Genomic DNA, 17,140 nt, shown 5'->3' with positions numbered 1-17,140 from the left:
CCTTGGGAGATACTTTTTTTTTTCTTGGAGAGCTTCTTTACTTTATATAATGATACTTGTGCTGTTTAGTTGTTGCATTTGAATTTTGCACCTTTTTTTCCTTATTAAATTTAAATAAAAATTTGTATTCAGAATATCTAAGTATTTATATTGAAGTATCCTGAATTTAATTTATTGTTTATTTCATCTGTTGAATGTGTATTTAAAATGATATTAGCAAATCAGGATAATACAATCCAAAAAATCCCAAATAATATAGCTTTGAAGTTTTAAATACACACACACAGAACAACATTCCTGATTCAGTTAATCAAATTCACATTGAAAGTCCTGAGAAGCAACAGGCCTCAGGCTTTTGGAAAAACAAGCAAAGAACACATTCCGACCATATTACATGTTTTGTTGTGGTGAAAAGTTAAACAATCTTCTTTATGGTGTGTTATATGCGAAGAAGTGTCTTCTGCATTTCACCTAGAATGTATACAAAATGTCATATTGACCAGGGGTGTTCAAATTTTTGCATTTTTGCAATTTTTTAGACACATCATAGAAAATAATATGCAAAGCTATTTATCAAACATCATATTGTTTTTTTTTTTTGATAAAAACTGATATTGTTATAAATGCATCCACAAAAACATGTATGAGAATTGTAGAAATGTAACAAATCTTTGTAATAATTAAACTGCACTGAGCAGTCAGGAAGACAGGTTTGCACTCTTCTGAGTGTTAATTGCTTTGTGATTAAAATTATGTTAAATTTTTAATTTAAGTCGTATTTATATTAATTCAAATGTTATATTGTTATATGAAACACAATTTCCCTTGAGATAAATATTTTCTTTCCAAACATACATTGTTTCTTTAAATTTTATATAAATGTCTATATTAAGTAGCACTTTGTACTTCTGCAAATACAATCTGTAGTCCTCTTGTTGCTCTGTATACTGTGTTTGCCCCTTTCTCCCTGTCCTTCAGTGCTTAGAAACATGACAGAGCCGATATGATTTGGGTAGTGGATCATTCTCAGCACTGCACTGACACTGATGGTGCTGGTGTTAGTGTGTGTCGCGCTGGTACGAGTGGATCAGACACAGAGGGGCTGCTGGCATTTTTAAAGCTCTCAGTGTTACTGCTGGACAGAGAACAGTCCAACAAACAAAAATTTCCAGCTAATAGCTTCCTGTGGGCACTGTCCAATGACCACTGATGATGGTCTAGAGGATGATAAATATAAACTGTGGAGCAAATGATGAGCTGCTGTCCCTGAATGTACATCTACAAGGTGGACCACTAAGGGACAGGTGTCTAACAGTGGATAGTGAGTGAACATAGTATTTAAAAACTCCAGCAGCACTGCTTTGTCTAATCCAAGCCTTATAAAGTAACTCTTCAGATCTTGTTCTTACACTCTACAATGATGGTCTTCTTCAGACCACTGATTGAACCTGAATGTTTTTAATGCCCACAAAATAAGAGGAAAGCTATAAGAAGATTGTCAAACAGTTTCAGCTTGTAGTTTCTCCAGCACCGAATGTTATGAATAATGGCAGATCAGGGGAACTGTAGAGGTTAAGATGAGATCGAGAAAACCAAGGAACATTTTGGAGGGAATTGCCCATATGCTGAAAAGAAAGGCCAATTAAAACCCTACTATGACTTGAAAGAACCTGCAAGTATTCATTCATTCATTGTCTGTAACTGCTTATCCAGTTCAGGGTTGTGGTGGGTCTGGAGCCTACCCAGAATCATTGGGCGCAAGGCAGGAACACACCCTGGAGCGGGCGCCAGTCCTTCACAGGGCAACACACACACATTCACTCACACACTCACACCTACGGACACCTGGAGCGGGACTTGAACCCTCAACCTCTACTATTACCTGCTGCCACTGTGCTGCTCAAACTGCAAGTATATTTAACTGCAAAGTGTTTAGCAGATAACATAATAACAAGCAGGAACGGGAAAACATCCTACGGGTTCAACCGCTACAGCAATAGTTTCCCTTAGTTTCCAGAAGCATATTGTTAAAGGAAAATGTGATGCAATTTTTTCATCAAATTAGGTATAGGCATATAATTTTAATAAAACAAAAATTCCCAAAAATTCAAGATCTGAAAAACACATTAGACCGGAGCAAGCAAAAAGACCGGAGGGCTAGCAAATGGTGAGTAACCCCTGAATTTTATAAAAAGTGTTTTGATTACAGTTGTGAACTTCTCATTTAAATGATTTGCAAATCACTCCACTCTGTTTTTATTGACATTTTGCAGAGCGTTTTAACATGTCTGGAAATGGGGTATAAATCAAGCTTTGGGGTTGTGTTGCTGCCAGTGTTGTTGGCAGAATTGCGCTGCTGAATGTAAAGAATGTATTCCACCAAATATAAGCAAATCCTGGAAGCTATATCAAGCCATCTGTTAAAAAAGCCAGAGCTGACAAATATATGGGCAGCATAGTGGCACTGCAGATATTATTGCTGCCACACAGCTTCAGGATGTCTGGGATCTGGGTAAAATCCCCACCTCAGTGAAGAGCTGTGAGGAGTACTCTCCTCGTGTCTTTGTGGGTTTTCCACATTCTACAAACATATGTTGGGAGGTGGATAGTGTCAGGGTAACGTGAAGGGCGGACTGACGGAGGCGGACGCATACGCTAAAACACAGATAAACTTTATTTACAAAAAGGAATAACAAAACAGAGACTAGGGCAAAACCAAAACGAGGGAAAGCAGAAACAGACAGACTTGAGACTCTATGACGACGGAGAAACAAAACAATGACAGAGGAAACGAAGCGAGGCACGGATGAGACAAAACGAGGAACAAACAAACTGAAGGGAGCGATATGACTATGACATTTAGGAATGAAACTACTGGATACGAAACACAACCAAGGTGAAATGTCCGACAAGAGGAAGTGAGACAAGGGGACTTAAATACACACACACAAATGAGACACACCTGAAACAGATAATGAGAGGGCAGGGTAACAAATGAGACACAGACGAGGGGGCGGAACAAAGGCGGGACTAGGGCAACAACAAACAGACATGACATGACGAGGGCGTGACAGATGCCCCCCCCCTGAACGCGCAACTCCCGGGGCGCGTACACCTAAACCCCCCAGGAGCTGGCACAGGACAGGGCATGGAAAACACAACAATGAACCAATGGGTGACAAGACTCAGAACAAGAGGGGACCATACACAGAAGCTGGGGACAAGACAGGACGGGATATAGGAGACGGGACTAGAGACTGGAACGGATTAGACAGGACGGGAGTGGAAACACAAGACTTGACAGGAGACTGGGATTGCACATTGGACAGGAACTGAGACAAGACTGGAGACTGAACAGGTTTAGGAACGGGGACATGACTGAGGACAGGACAGAACCAGAGACAGAAGATTGGACAGGGGCATGTGACAAGACAGGGTGTTGAACATTGGGCTGGATACTGGACAGGGATCGAGACTGGACAGGCGTAGACAATGGAGACAAGACTGGGGACAGAACGGGACTAGAGACAGAAGGCTGGACAGAAGTAGGTGACAGAACAGGGGACAGGACAGTGGACCGGAAGGGAGACAAGACAAGTGACTGAACACTGGATGGATACGAGGACTGGACATGAGGCAGGACAGGTGACGGGACTGGGTGCTGGGAATGGACAGGAGACTGGACTGGAGACAAGACAGGAGAATAGACAGGTGATAAGACAGTAGACTGAAAAGGGGACTGGACTGGATTAACAGGGGACTGTTCAGGACTTGGCAGGGGAACAGGGACCAGGACGTTTACAGGGACTGACATGAACACAGTGACAGGGACGGGAACAGAGACAAAGGCAGACACAGGTACAGGGACGAGGACAGAGACAGGAACTAGGACAGGAACAGATATGGGAATCAAAACAACTGGGGGATGCCCAGGACTGGCAAATGTCTGGTGAAGTCTGAGGAACCAGCCTGGGCACAGTTCTGGGGATTCAGTTCTACGGACACGACCTGGAGTGGCCGGGGCCACAGTCACAGGTACAGAAGCGGCGGGGGACGCCGCCTTCGCTGGACAGGAACGGCGGGGGACGCCGCCTTTGCTGGGACAGGAGCGGCAGGGGACGCCACCTTCTCGGGGACTGGAGTGGTCGTGGAAGCCGCCTTCTCGGGGACTGGAGCGGCCGTGGAAGCCGCCTTCTTGGGGACTGGAGCGGCTGGATTCACCGCTTTCACAGAGACAGGAGCTGTGGAAGGCTTAGGAGGTCTGGTGGGCGCACGCTTGTGTGACTTTCTGAAGGCGCCCCTGTTAGCCTCATCTCCTTTGTCTTGAGGTTTGAGGCTACAGTACCAGCCCTCAACCCCCCACAAAAAAAAAAAAAATTCCCCGGACCTGAGGGGGTAGTCCTCGGGAGCAGGGGGTCCTGCAGAGACGTCCTCGGAAGCAGGGGGTCCTGCAGAGACGTCCGGGAGAATCTTGTTTTTAAAAGTTCACAAAATAAATCCACAGTAAGTTCCGGGGCTTTTTCTTTCAGCACTTCCTCTGCCCATTTCAACGCTTCTCCTCTGAGGAGGGATTTAACAAACATGACCTGGATCAGGTCAGGAGGAGCAGGACAGGTTAAAAACTGAAAATAAAGTTTGCACTGTAGTATAAAACCCTCACACCTTCAAATCCTGTAGGGACTCCCATAAAAGACTGTAAAACAGCAGGTTGATCACCCACCGTTCTGGCCAGTAATTTCTCCCCTTGTTTAAGGGTTTTGTCCAGTGTTACGGCTGTACTGGGTTGGACATTCTGTCAGGGTAACGCGAATGGCGGACTGACGGAGGCGGACGCATACGCTAAAACACAGATAAACTTTATTTACAAAAAGGAATAACGAAACAGAGACAAAGACTAGGGCAAAAACCAAAACGAGGGAAAGCAGAAACAGACAGGCTTGAGACTCTACGACGACGGAGAAACAAAACAATGACAGAGGAAATGAAGCGAGGCACAGACAAGACAAAACGAGGAACAAACAAACTGAAGGGAGCGATATGACTATGACATTTAGAAATGAAACAACTGGATACGAAACACAACCAAGGTGAAATGTCCGAAAAGAGGAAGTGAAAGAAGGGGACTTAAATACATACACACACAAACGAGACACACCTGAAACAGATAATGAGAGTGCAGTGTAACAAATGAGACACAGACGAGGGGGCGGAACAAAGGCGGGACTAGGGCAACAACAAACAGAGCCATATGCTGAGAGAGCACATGGCGGGGAAAACAGACATGACAGGACGAGGGCGTGACAGGTGTGAAATTGTATGCGTGTGTGATGCCCTATGATCGACGCGTGCCCTGTCCAGGGTGTGTTCTTGCCTTGTGCTCAGTGATTCTGTGTTGGCTCAGGACCCACCTCAAGGATGGCTTGGCTTCTACAACAGATTGAGTTTCCAAAACATACCTCAAATCCACCATTAACTACTTTTGAAAGGAATGGTCCTCATAGTTCTTTAACCTATACATCATAGAAAATGTATGCATACAATAGGTGCATGTGAGTCAACCCAAGACTTCAGTAAAGAAGAGTGGGGTAAATGTCTAAGTTCAAGAATTGAAATACATTCTATACAAAAAAAGGGTTTCACTCATTATCTGTTACCGCTTATCCAGTTCAGGGTTGCGGTGGGTCCAGGGCCTACCTGGATTCATTGGGCGCAAGGCATACATCACACCTATGGACACTTTTGAGTCGCCAATCAACCTACCAACGTGTGTTTTTGGACTGTGGGAGGAAACCAGACACGGGGAGAACACACCAACTCCTCACAGACAGTCACCCGGAGCGGGAATCGAACCCACAACCTCCAGGTCCCTGGAGATGTGTGACTGCGACACTACCTGCTGCGGCACCGTGCCACCCCAAAAAAAGTGTTTGCAAGTTGAAATTTCCAAGCTTGTGCACATGCTACATGAATGATTTTTTTTTTCACAAAAAAAGACTAAAAAAACTGTACATTAAGATGTATGTGCGTGTGTGTGTGTGTATACAGCTATGTTTACAATCCTTAAAAAGTAATGTGTTCTTTACTTATGTGTTTTTAGATATATCGCAAATCAGAACAGCCTAGCCACAATCACTGAAGACTATATGAAGTTTTACACAAATCTCAGGAATCTGTGAGTATTTCTTATTCATAACATTTCATAGGCAGATTGACCATTTCTTCTGAATGTGATTAGGTTTATTTGATTAGATATTCATTGTCTAACATCAGTACTTAAATTTGTCCAATACAGAACCGTGACCAACACTCATCTAACATATGTGTCTCCAAAAGCCTTTGCCAACAATGCCAAACTTCAGTATCTGTAAGTTTTGAGGGTTATTTTATCTTCAGAGTTCATTAATGTGTTTTAACAGCCAAATAGCAGGTTACAATACAATTTTTCTATGAAGTGTTCCATAAGCTTTGATGTTTTGGCTCGTAGGAATCTCAGAGACAACCAGTTGTCAACACTGTCGTGGACAGCGATACGCAACTGCAACATTTCAACTTTGTAAGTGTCTCTTTACAGTGAAACCATACTCATCTTATTGAATCTTTATGAATCTTCACAATGTTGAATCATTATGAATCTTCACATTAATGCTGTGTCTTGATTCCTAATTTTTATTATTACAAACCCCATTTATGGGAATCTTGGGGCATTTTGCTAAATGCTATAAAACAAATAAAACAGTCTAGCACTATTATGTACATTCAACATTCAAATTTAAAGACAGATCTACTTGTTGTAAAAACAGACCAGGACCATAATTCATGAGGGGGAAAAAAATCAGATATTTTTCAAATTAGATATTCCCCCAAGTTTCAGTCATAAAATTAACTTCTGTTATGCAAGGAGAAAGCTATACATCAATTTCATGCTAGGGAGACAATGGAAGACAATGGGAAAAATGTGCTGATGAGTCCATTTTTTAATCCTCTGAAGTTTGAGGTCTTTCAGCCATGTCTGAGGTAATCTGACATGCCGTGACATTTTTTTTTCACCTACCAAAAAAAACTTTTTTCCCAGAAAGCTACACATGCTAATATTTAGCACAAACTCAGCAACAAAAATGTGAGAGGAGTATGTATGTCATTCATCAGTTTTTTTGGTTTGTTTGTTTGTTTGTTTCTTTCTTTCTTTCTTTCTTTAAATTAACTAAAGTTTTCATGACAATGAAAATATGTGTTGATGAGTCCAACTTTTAACTTGTTTCTGGGACGAAATAGATAGTCAATTTCCAAATTTCAAAACCATACTGACCGAAAAGAGTGAAACATGAAAAACATCTTTCATGGTATGGTAGTATATCAGTGCCCATAACATGAGTGACATTCATATGTGTGAATGTAGTATTGAAGCCAGATGTTGGGATTTTAGACAGACATATATTGCCGTCAGGCATTATCTTTTCTTGTAAAGTCCACGGATATTTTAGTTTTCCAGAATTCCAGAATTCATCACACATGTACGTCTACAGTATGGTTTACTAGACACAGAGCGTGTGTGCTTCATCATCCTGCAGTTTAGATCTATCTTCTATGGCAAATCATGAAAAAGAGAATCAGACAGTGGTGAGAACAGAATTGATGGGAAGCTGAAGCCTTGTATAAAGAACAAAAAGTACACTTGCAAAACATAAACAATTTGTATCCTCAGTTCCCAAATATTTCAACAGTGTAGTTAAAAGTAAATGTAATGTTACATAGCTTTAAACATACCTATTTCCCAAATTTTGGAGTATGTTGCAAGCATCAAATTCAAAATATATTCCTACTTTTGTGTAAATGGGGTTTGTACTTTAAAGCTGGAGGATGTGATGTTGTTTAGAAACCAATATGCACGTCCAAAAAAGTTGAAAAGAATCTGAAAACTGAAACATGTCCCATCCCATACATTCAGCCTTAATTCTAAAGCCACTCCTCTAAAAAATAAATACACATGAAGCTTGATAAGTCACACATGCACACAGAGAGCAGCACAATTCCTTGCAACCCAACGCCATCTAATTACTTCATGTCTTTTTTACATGTAAGAAAACACCCAACAGATACACAGATATCTTTCCAGCCTCAGTTTTGTTTGGAAACCTTCTCCTTCCACCATTCCTTCTCCCTAGATATGTATCTTCAGGCACAGGTCTCTGTACATAGAGCATCAGAGTAGCTCTGAAGGTAAAGTAGTATACCTTCAGGTTTGGTCCAAATAATATGATTGGATGGAGATTTTAAAGTTCTGTGGCTTATACAGAAAGTGTGTTTTTTGGTTTGCTGATTTACTGAGTATTTCAGGGAATTTAACAAATAGCCTTTCAGACAAATCACTTACTCCAGCTTTAATATGTGATTTTGACATGTGCTAGATTTGAATGCAAGCTCCATTTGGCATTGTCCTGTTTCTCCAGTGTGTGTGTTGATCTTTCTCTGTCATTGCAGGTTGCTGGCTGGAAACCCTCTACAGTGTGTGTGTGCAAACATGTGGATCAAGGCTTGGCTGGATGATAGTGAGCGAGATCAGCTCCAATGCCAGCAAGAAGGGGCCGGAGTCAAAAGCCTCTCCAAACTCACTGTTCCCTCATGTGGTAAGATAAATTGCATCTCCCAACATACAGTAGTCATATTTTTATATCCCTCATCTGTATTAAGTCGCTATGCTTTTTTCGATCTTTTTTTTTTTTTTTTCGATTTTTTTCGAGCTTTTTTTAGCTGCAATTTAATTGCGGTATCCATACTGGTTAAAAGAACTGAAATTACATTTTTCCTCAAATAATTAATCCCTAGGGAATTGAACAAGAATTTTTTTGTCCATTAGCTATGAGTGCCAATATGTAGCTGTGAGGAATAATATTAGCATTTAAATTAGATTTTGCTAATTGAGGAACACTACATTTTCCCTTTTGCCCCCCCTACAGTTTCAGAGTGTAATTCACTTTTAAAGCAATGTCTGGAAATCAAAGGGGAGCGAGAGAGGGGTGGTTTCTTATCCCCCTCCAAAAGATACATAGTACAGTTTTTGTAGTGCTGAGCCCAGAGCATTGAAGCTGTAATTTAAAGGTGCTACTACTACTTAGTATTCCTTTAAGTAGAGATTAGCCCAGGTCACACCCTTCACAAAAAAGTTTCCAAAAGGCTTGCTTTGGTATGTTGCAATGGAAAAAACTGTTTTGGTTCTTCGGCCTAATCAACATATTGTAGCTTGTGGTATATTCAACTGAACATATTTCCCTTTTGCAGTTGTATGTCTATGAACAGTATAGCTGAGAAGTAGTGTAGAAGTAGGCATAGTAACATGTCAAATATCAATACTTCTTTTGCAGAATATCCACGAGTTGAGGTCATCCCCAGTGTGGTTACCCAGATGGCAGGAACGGATGCAACAGTGATCTGTAGCACCTCTGGAACTCCAGCCCCCAACTTATCCTGGAACTTAAATTCCACAGACCATCCACCACTAACAACTGGCTTTGAGGTAAAAGTGTGACCCTTACTGCAATCAGATGGCTAAATAAAGTTCAATTCAAGATGATATTGCATGAAAACTGAGGATCATTGTTTAGCAGGATGTCAGATATAAAATTCCAGACTTCAGAAGTCAGTAACTGCCATTGTACATGGCCACACCTTCTCTCTTTTAAGGTAGAGATGGCTATAAAGCCTACATTTGCTTCTTTTACTATTTATCGTACAGTATCTTTGGGTGTCTTGAAAGGCACTTTTTAAATAAAATGTATTATTACCCTCCCCAGTCATTAATTTTTATCCTGTAAAATTAATTGCCAAATTAATCTGTTTTGTGTGCAAGGACAAGCTTATTGTCACTGTCAGAACCAACACTGGTATCCCCATTTTTGTATTTTTTTTTCTTTTAATTAGGAATTTCAATATTTAATTTGAAAATACTAATTAGTGAGAAAGACTACTAGAGATGGGTTAAATACATTTTTTTTACCATTTTGTTGCATGTTGTGCAATAACAATAAATGCATGGTTACTTGTTTTGGACATTCTAACTACACATCAAGGCTAACCATCCAGTACATAATACTTTTTATGCATAAGCACTTAAACATCCAATCTACATTTCAACCAGTAATGGACCAGTTAAGCTCTATTAGACACTCATACCACAGGAGCCTGAAAGCCTCATGTTTTCCATTAATATTTAATGTTGCTTCTATAATATTTACAACAAAGTGTCCCTAGTGCAGGCATGAAAACAGCAACCTGTGGGATGTATTGCTGGTTAAGGTCCAGGGAGCACTTATAATTTAATCTTAAAAACATAAATGAATGCAAGAATGCATTTAAAGTTGGCACTGCTTTGTGGAACAGGTCAACATCATGAGCTAAGTTCTTTTTGCATATTTGACAAATCTAATTAAAATGACTTAGAAAAAAGAAGCAAATATTAATTGTCTATTTATAGTTCATGCATTTTTGCAGATAACAGTCAATGCCAGAAGGTGTAATGGAAGCACATTTCCAAAATATAAATGCTAATAGAAGATTTGAAAACAATAATAAATTTTTTAAAAACATATTTGAGCATTAAAAAAATAATAATATTATTTCCTCTTTTTTCATTATTTTCAAAATATAAAGGCCTTAAAGATGAATGGAAAAGATTAGCAACTGTAAAGGTGTCTGTATATCATATAGAACAAAACCCCAACATTATTAGTCATTATGTCATGTGTTTTTATCTAACAAACACAAACCTTGCGTGTACCTTTATAGTTTTAGGCAGCTGGCCAACCATTTCTATGAAGTCTGGTTAGTTTTTCACTCATTGAAATATGCTGTTATTAATATAATGCAATTTAGTGCATATTAATTAGGATGCAGATTATGACTTTTGGAAAATGAAATGATTGCAGATATCTCAGACTTGGCTAATAATGTAATTAAAACATGGTAAAAATACAGAATGAATACCCATTTATAGATGAAAGGCTAGAGAGATTGCCTGGATGTATCAGAGATTCTGGAGATTCTGTGCTAGACCTATTTTCATAGTAGTCTGCTGTATGGCATTCATATATATATATATTACTTTTATAACTAAATATATATATAGTTACTTTAGTTACTTTTATAAATCGAGAAACAAAATTATTAGGAGTCTATTTCAAATTATTATTACACAATAAAGAGACATAGGTTGCATGCAGCTGAATAATGAACATGTCCATTATGTTTGTTACTTATGTTTACAGCTGAATAAAACAGCAATAAGCATTTGCTCAACATTAAATAAACGAAGGTCATTAAACCCTCAGCAGTTTATCATTATCTAGAGTAACTAGCAAAAAATAGTACTGCAGCAAAAGGGAACATTTATATTTATTAATTTAAGAAGAACTTTAGAAAAATATAGGATTTGATTTTGATTTTCTTTAATAATGTTTTTTCCATTTTCTCTCAATCAGACTAAATCTACAGATCTCCAGTCTATTTTGACCCTGACTGGCTTCTCCCCTAGTGACAATGGCCAAGAGATCACCTGTAATGCAGAAAACATTGTGGGCCAGAATGAGGCCTCTGTCACCCTCAACATACTCTGTAAGGACTCTGCCCTCCATATTCGTGTGTGTGCACGCGTGTGTCTTAATATTAACTCAAATGCATTGCTGCTGTTTATTATATACGTCCATATTTATCAGTGTGTGTAACTGTGTTAGAAATTCAATGAAAGGAAATCTTTGTTGCACACATGAGAACCCATGCCATCACTGTTCAAACAAAATCTTTAGCATGTTAATATAGTTTTTAGAAACATTCTCAAATATTTTTAAGTGCTATCATCGCACATGCTAAATGAGGACCTAAATATGGAATACGAAGGTTTTAAAGCACACGTCTATGAACTTGCTTTAACTTGCTACAGTAGTGTATATTCTCTTAGCTAAAAAAAATCTTTGCTGATGATAACAAATAACTAAAGTGGAACTGACTCCACAGTGTAAACTACTGTTATAGGCAGCATTTTATCTGTTGCTCAGTAACGAGGCTGTTTATTTCCATAGTGCTGCACCTCATAAAATGCTTTACAACATAGAATACAAGTTCACAAGACAGTTTATTTACTTTTACCTGCTTTAAAACATACAAAAGATTTTAGCTTTAAGCCAAAATTACCTTGGAATGTATACATGTTCTTTATGTGTAGACAATATGTACCAGGATTTAAACCTAAATATAATTATTATGCTGATAATAATGACAACAATATATAATCCTCGTACATCCTCTTAAGACATTGGCTGAATCTCAGATATCTCCCTCCACCCTATGTAGTGCACAATATAAGTCATAAAATAACTTATACTTCCCTAATATTTAAAAAAATGTTTAAATTCTAAGTGGTAAAAGTCTAAGTCTAAGTGGTAAAACAAATATTTTCTTTGACAATTTCTGTTTTTTTTTTTTGACAATTCTCTCATAAAGATTGGCACAAAGTGGTTACTGAGCCCGAGCCTTTACTGCCTTTTTTATATCCATACATGAATCCCTCACCTGTTACCAGGTTTGTTCTGATTACTGTGGAATGTTTCAAAATGGAATTACTTGAATATTCTCCTTAGTGTGATTTTGCAATTAAATAAATTGTCAAGAGGATTGACAAATTACCAATTCTTGGTTCATTATATTTTACAAAATACTTACAAAGTATTTTACAAAAAAACTTTTCTGGACATTGTGGTTGCAGTTGATGGATAGTTTCTAATGGTGCACTAGTCATAAAATGCTGACAGGATGTTTAAAATAATTTCCAAGATGTTTTTGAAGAAAGGTTTCTTTACAGAAGAAGGAAAACCCTTTCTAAAGGAGCAGTCTTTATTACTGACCATTTAAAATGCAGATTCAAAACAGTGGAGAGCTGAAGACGAGTTAATTTACTGGACAATGATAGCTAATTTCACTAAAAAATCTATCTATGCTAGCAAAATGCAAAAAAATTTAATAGTGGGTACGGTTTTTCTTGGATTTAGAAGCATTTACTACTTATTATTAAATGTTCTAAATCAGGGTTGTGCAATCTTATCCATAAAGGGCTGGTGTGGCCAGAGCACACCTGATTTCACTCCTTTAATTAGTTGGTCTCAGTAAAACAACTGATCATGTGACCTCCTGGTTGGTTGTAACAAAAACCAGCAGCCAGACTGGCCCTTTGCGGATAAGATTGCCCACCCCTGTTTTAGATGGAGATGGAATAATTAAGGACGTTAAATTCCTTATTTATTTTGTCCTTTCCACCATAAAGATTTTTAGGAAAGCAGTGAAGCATTTTAGGTCCAGTAAAATCTAACATTATTTCTGTTCACTTGGTCAATTTATGGCTGCAGGACCATGTTTGTGTCAGCCATTTTGTGCACCTGGCAACGCAATGGGTTTGGACTGTGATGTGATTGGATAGAAGTTGAAATCTCAGGCTGAAACTCCATTAGAACTCCGCTCTGGAGTGGACACGCCGCAAAGAGAATATACTGGCTTCAGCACTGCTCTCAGGGATATCAGTGCTTCAATTTAACCTGTTTGCTTACTCTATAATCGCACACCATGGACATCTGGGTACAGTAAATAGATTACAGATTGCTTCTTTAACTTTCAATGGAAATTAATGTAATATATGTATATTTTATTCCAAGTTATATTGAAGCATTTCTATTGGTCTATTCATCATTACATTTTCACACACTGTGGTGAAATGATGTAGTTGTCAGGGACTCACGGAGGGCGGACTGACGGATGCGGACGCACTCGCTAAAACACAGTACTTTAATAATGAAATATAACAAAACAAAGACAACAAACAGGGAGCCAAACAGGCTAAACTGGATACGAGGAACTAAACAGGGCAAACAGGACAGACAGATTAAGAGACAAACAGACTACAAAACAAAACAACGACAAAGGAAATGAAACAACTACATGAAACGATGACGTGGAAAATAATGACGGGGAAACTGCAGAGACAGACAGACTTAATAACATGACAGACTTGAAACAGTACAAAGGAGAAATGTCTGACCAGGGGAAGTGAAAGAAGGGGACTTCAATACAAAACACAGACGAGACGCACCTGAGAGAGATAATGAGAGGGCAGGGTAACAAATGAGACACAGACAAGGAGGCGGGACAAAGGCGGGAGTAGGGCAACAACAAACAGAGCCATGTGCTGAAAGAGCACATGGCGAGGAAAACAGACATGACAGGATGAGGACGTGACAGTAGTACACTAAGAACAGACAAAAATGGAGGAACATATTTTTCTCTGAACAGCAACGATATGCCAGAACAGACAAATTTGTGAAACTTTAATAAGGCTGTTTATATCAGCCAGCCTGTATATAAGATATGTATATGTTGAAAGTACAGGCAAACACATCAAATGTATAATTACCAGATGTGCTAATCTGGATTTTTTTCTCATTATGACAAGTCATTAACTGTGACCCATGCTTCACCCAAAGTATTTGTTAAAAGTTTAATTTCCTTTTTGCTTCTTTTTGACATTACAATCCCTAATGCCCCAGTAAGGCTGTTAATTTTCTTATTGTTCCGCTTAATTCCTCCTCCTAGTATCCCCTCTGTACTTCTCCCATTTGTCGTTCTTTTCCTGATCACCAAACAACTTAAGAATCTCACCACGCTCCTTCTTCCCTCTTGTTTGGCTTCCCACACTGCATCCCTGTGGTCTCTCTTCCTCTCCTCTTCTCTCCTATACCACTTACCCTTCCTTCCTTTTCTTTCCTGTCTTCCTTCCCCTTCCCTTGCCGAATTTAGTCCGCCCCAAGATCCTGCAGCTCTACGAGCCTGAGCGCAACCAGGACTGGTGCATTCCTTTTAGCGTGACTGGCAACCCCAAACCTGAGCTGCAGTGGTACCACCAGGGCCAGCCTTTGAAGGAGCAGGACTATATCAAAACACAGATTCATGAGTCCACAGAGAGCGAGTACCATGGGTGCCTTCAGCTGGAGATCCCCACACACATCCACAATGGCGTCTATACACTGGTGGCCACCAACGAGTTTGGTGATGACCAGAAGAATGTCACAGCCCATTTCATGTTTGTGCCAGATGTGGAGCACTCTGGATCAGGTCAGTTCAGCAACACCTAACCAAATGCTACACACTTAAATATGAAGAGCCAAGAAGTTCTTTAAATCATTTTTGGTCTCTTGAAGATCCTTTCACTGGACTGTGTTGCTGAAGTTCTGGAAGAGATTTGTTCTTCCAGAGTTCAGAGTTCTTGCAGGTTTCTCCAAGAAAGGACTGAGGGCCACTCGTTTAGATGTCTTTGTACTCAGTGAAAGAATGGAAAACTCAAAACTTACTAATAATAGGAGTATAGGTGTGCTAGATTTTGACTGGAAAAAAGTTGATCTCAAAGGGCAAGGTTGGATACTGGTCTAAAGGTTTTCCAACTGAATCTCCAAATACTGCATCTGCACTTAAATGTAGTTACACAACTGGACTTTAAGGATGAATCCCATTACCTTACCCTTCATTTTTGAGAGTTCTCTTGCCCTTGGAACTGAGTCACAGGGTATAGTTCTTAAAATCTTCCTCTACAAAACAGGACGACCCTCCAAGTTCCTGATACGTCTTTAGAATACAAAAAAAAACAAACAAAAAAAAAACAGCAGCACTTCAGTGTTGCTCTGCTGTCTCCAGCAATATCAGAGATTCTAGACTTGAATGTAGTTAAATTTAGTGCATCATGCCTTCAGAAGTGATCCAAAATAATATATCATCACCTACTCCTATCTGTTTGTTTTTTGTTTGAAATTTCCAGTTCCATCTTAAATGCTGCAGTTGCCACAGGGTCTAGAATGTAATTGGTGTAGCATTTAAGGAACAGGAAATTCAGAGACATTAGTAAATTGCCAACAATATTTTATGCTTGTTATGAGGTAAAGGGACATGCAATTACAAAAATTACATTAAATAAAGTAATACTATAGTTATCATATAGTTATTTATTTGGTCTAAGAAAAATCTAATTTTCAAGGGGGTTGTAGTCCTCCCCCTCAGCCCTACCCGTCTTCCCTAGCAAGAATTTAGGCACCTCTACCCCCAGGCAAAACAGAGTTGTAGGGCTAAGTGGTAGGGCTAAGGAGGGAAATGACATTCACCCTATGATTACAGCTGAACCAGTGATGGAACATTTAGAATGTTTATGCCCCTAGTGAGCAAAATATACATCAAAAATATAGCAGAAATATATCTGTAAAGTACAGTGAGCTATTTAAGAAAGATGCCCTCCAGGAACCGGGTTGACGACCACTAATTACACATTCCACTTTGTAGAAAACCTAAAACACATTTATAATAGAAGCCAATTATTACTGATTTATAAAAGAAGCTAAACTGGGTTTGGTTGTCTTACAAGCAAAATCATCAAAGTTCACTGCAAGCATACAATTCTGATATGGCAGGTATATATCATGGTTAAAAATGAGAGGATAACTTAATAAAGCATCATCTGAAAAGTTCTTCAGAGAACCAAACTTCTTGACCACAAAGAACACTTTGGGTTCCATTATTTTTGACAAGTATTATGTAAAGCACTTTTGGAGCAAATCAGTGTAAAAGAATTTCTAACCATGTTTTTTTTTCTGTTACACAGATGTGTTCTACTATGGTAAGTCATGCTATGAAATTTTAGGATTATCTTTCATTTGTAATCCATAAAGCAGGTAAAATGAAAGATAAACCTAGAATTACATGACTTACCACAGCAGAACCCATCTTTTTTCTGTTCTACAGATGGGGTCTTCTCTGGTAAGTAATGCTATGAAATTCTAGGATTATCTTTCATTTTGTAATTCATTAAGCTTGTAGTTAATGACACATATAAGGGATGAATGGTTCATTTATTTTCTGAAAGAATGATCAGTTTGGAGTGTGTTTGATGTGCCTTCCCTCTGTTTCTGGCAGTGGATTCCACTCCAGTAATCCTTGCAATCCATTCCTTTACACAATTGCTGCTTCTGTGTAGAGCAGTGGCTCTCAACGCTTAGAGTTGAAAAGCCCTGTTTTACAAACCGGATTCCAAAAAAGTTGGGACACTTAACAAATTGTGAATAAAAAC

The 17,140-nt window shown here is 38.9% G+C and overlaps 1 protein-coding gene across 3 annotated transcripts in view; it reads left to right on the top strand.

Annotated features, from left to right (window-relative positions):
- Positions 1 to 17,140, top strand: part of ntrk2b (neurotrophic tyrosine kinase, receptor, type 2b) — a 34,170-nt gene that overhangs the window by 1,976 nt on the left and 15,054 nt on the right. For all 3 annotated transcript variants that reach the window (XM_066660321.1, XM_066660319.1, XM_066660322.1), the window contains exons 2-9: positions 6,098 to 6,172; positions 6,293 to 6,364; positions 6,485 to 6,553; positions 8,479 to 8,624; positions 9,360 to 9,511; positions 11,472 to 11,604; positions 14,830 to 15,144; positions 16,676 to 16,690. In XM_066660321.1, coding sequence (XP_066516418.1) covers positions 6,098 to 6,172; positions 6,293 to 6,364; positions 6,485 to 6,553; positions 8,479 to 8,624; positions 9,360 to 9,511; positions 11,472 to 11,604; positions 14,830 to 15,144; positions 16,676 to 16,690 — 977 coding nt within the window. The remainder of the gene's footprint in view (positions 1 to 6,097; positions 6,173 to 6,292; positions 6,365 to 6,484; positions 6,554 to 8,478; positions 8,625 to 9,359; positions 9,512 to 11,471; positions 11,605 to 14,829; positions 15,145 to 16,675; positions 16,691 to 17,140) is intronic.

The sequence above is a fragment of the Hoplias malabaricus genome, chromosome 2, assembly GCF_029633855.1.
Source record: "Hoplias malabaricus isolate fHopMal1 chromosome 2, fHopMal1.hap1, whole genome shotgun sequence".
Lineage (NCBI taxonomy): Eukaryota > Metazoa > Chordata > Actinopteri > Characiformes > Erythrinidae > Hoplias > Hoplias malabaricus.
This window is presented reverse-complemented; position numbering and strand designations above follow the sequence as displayed.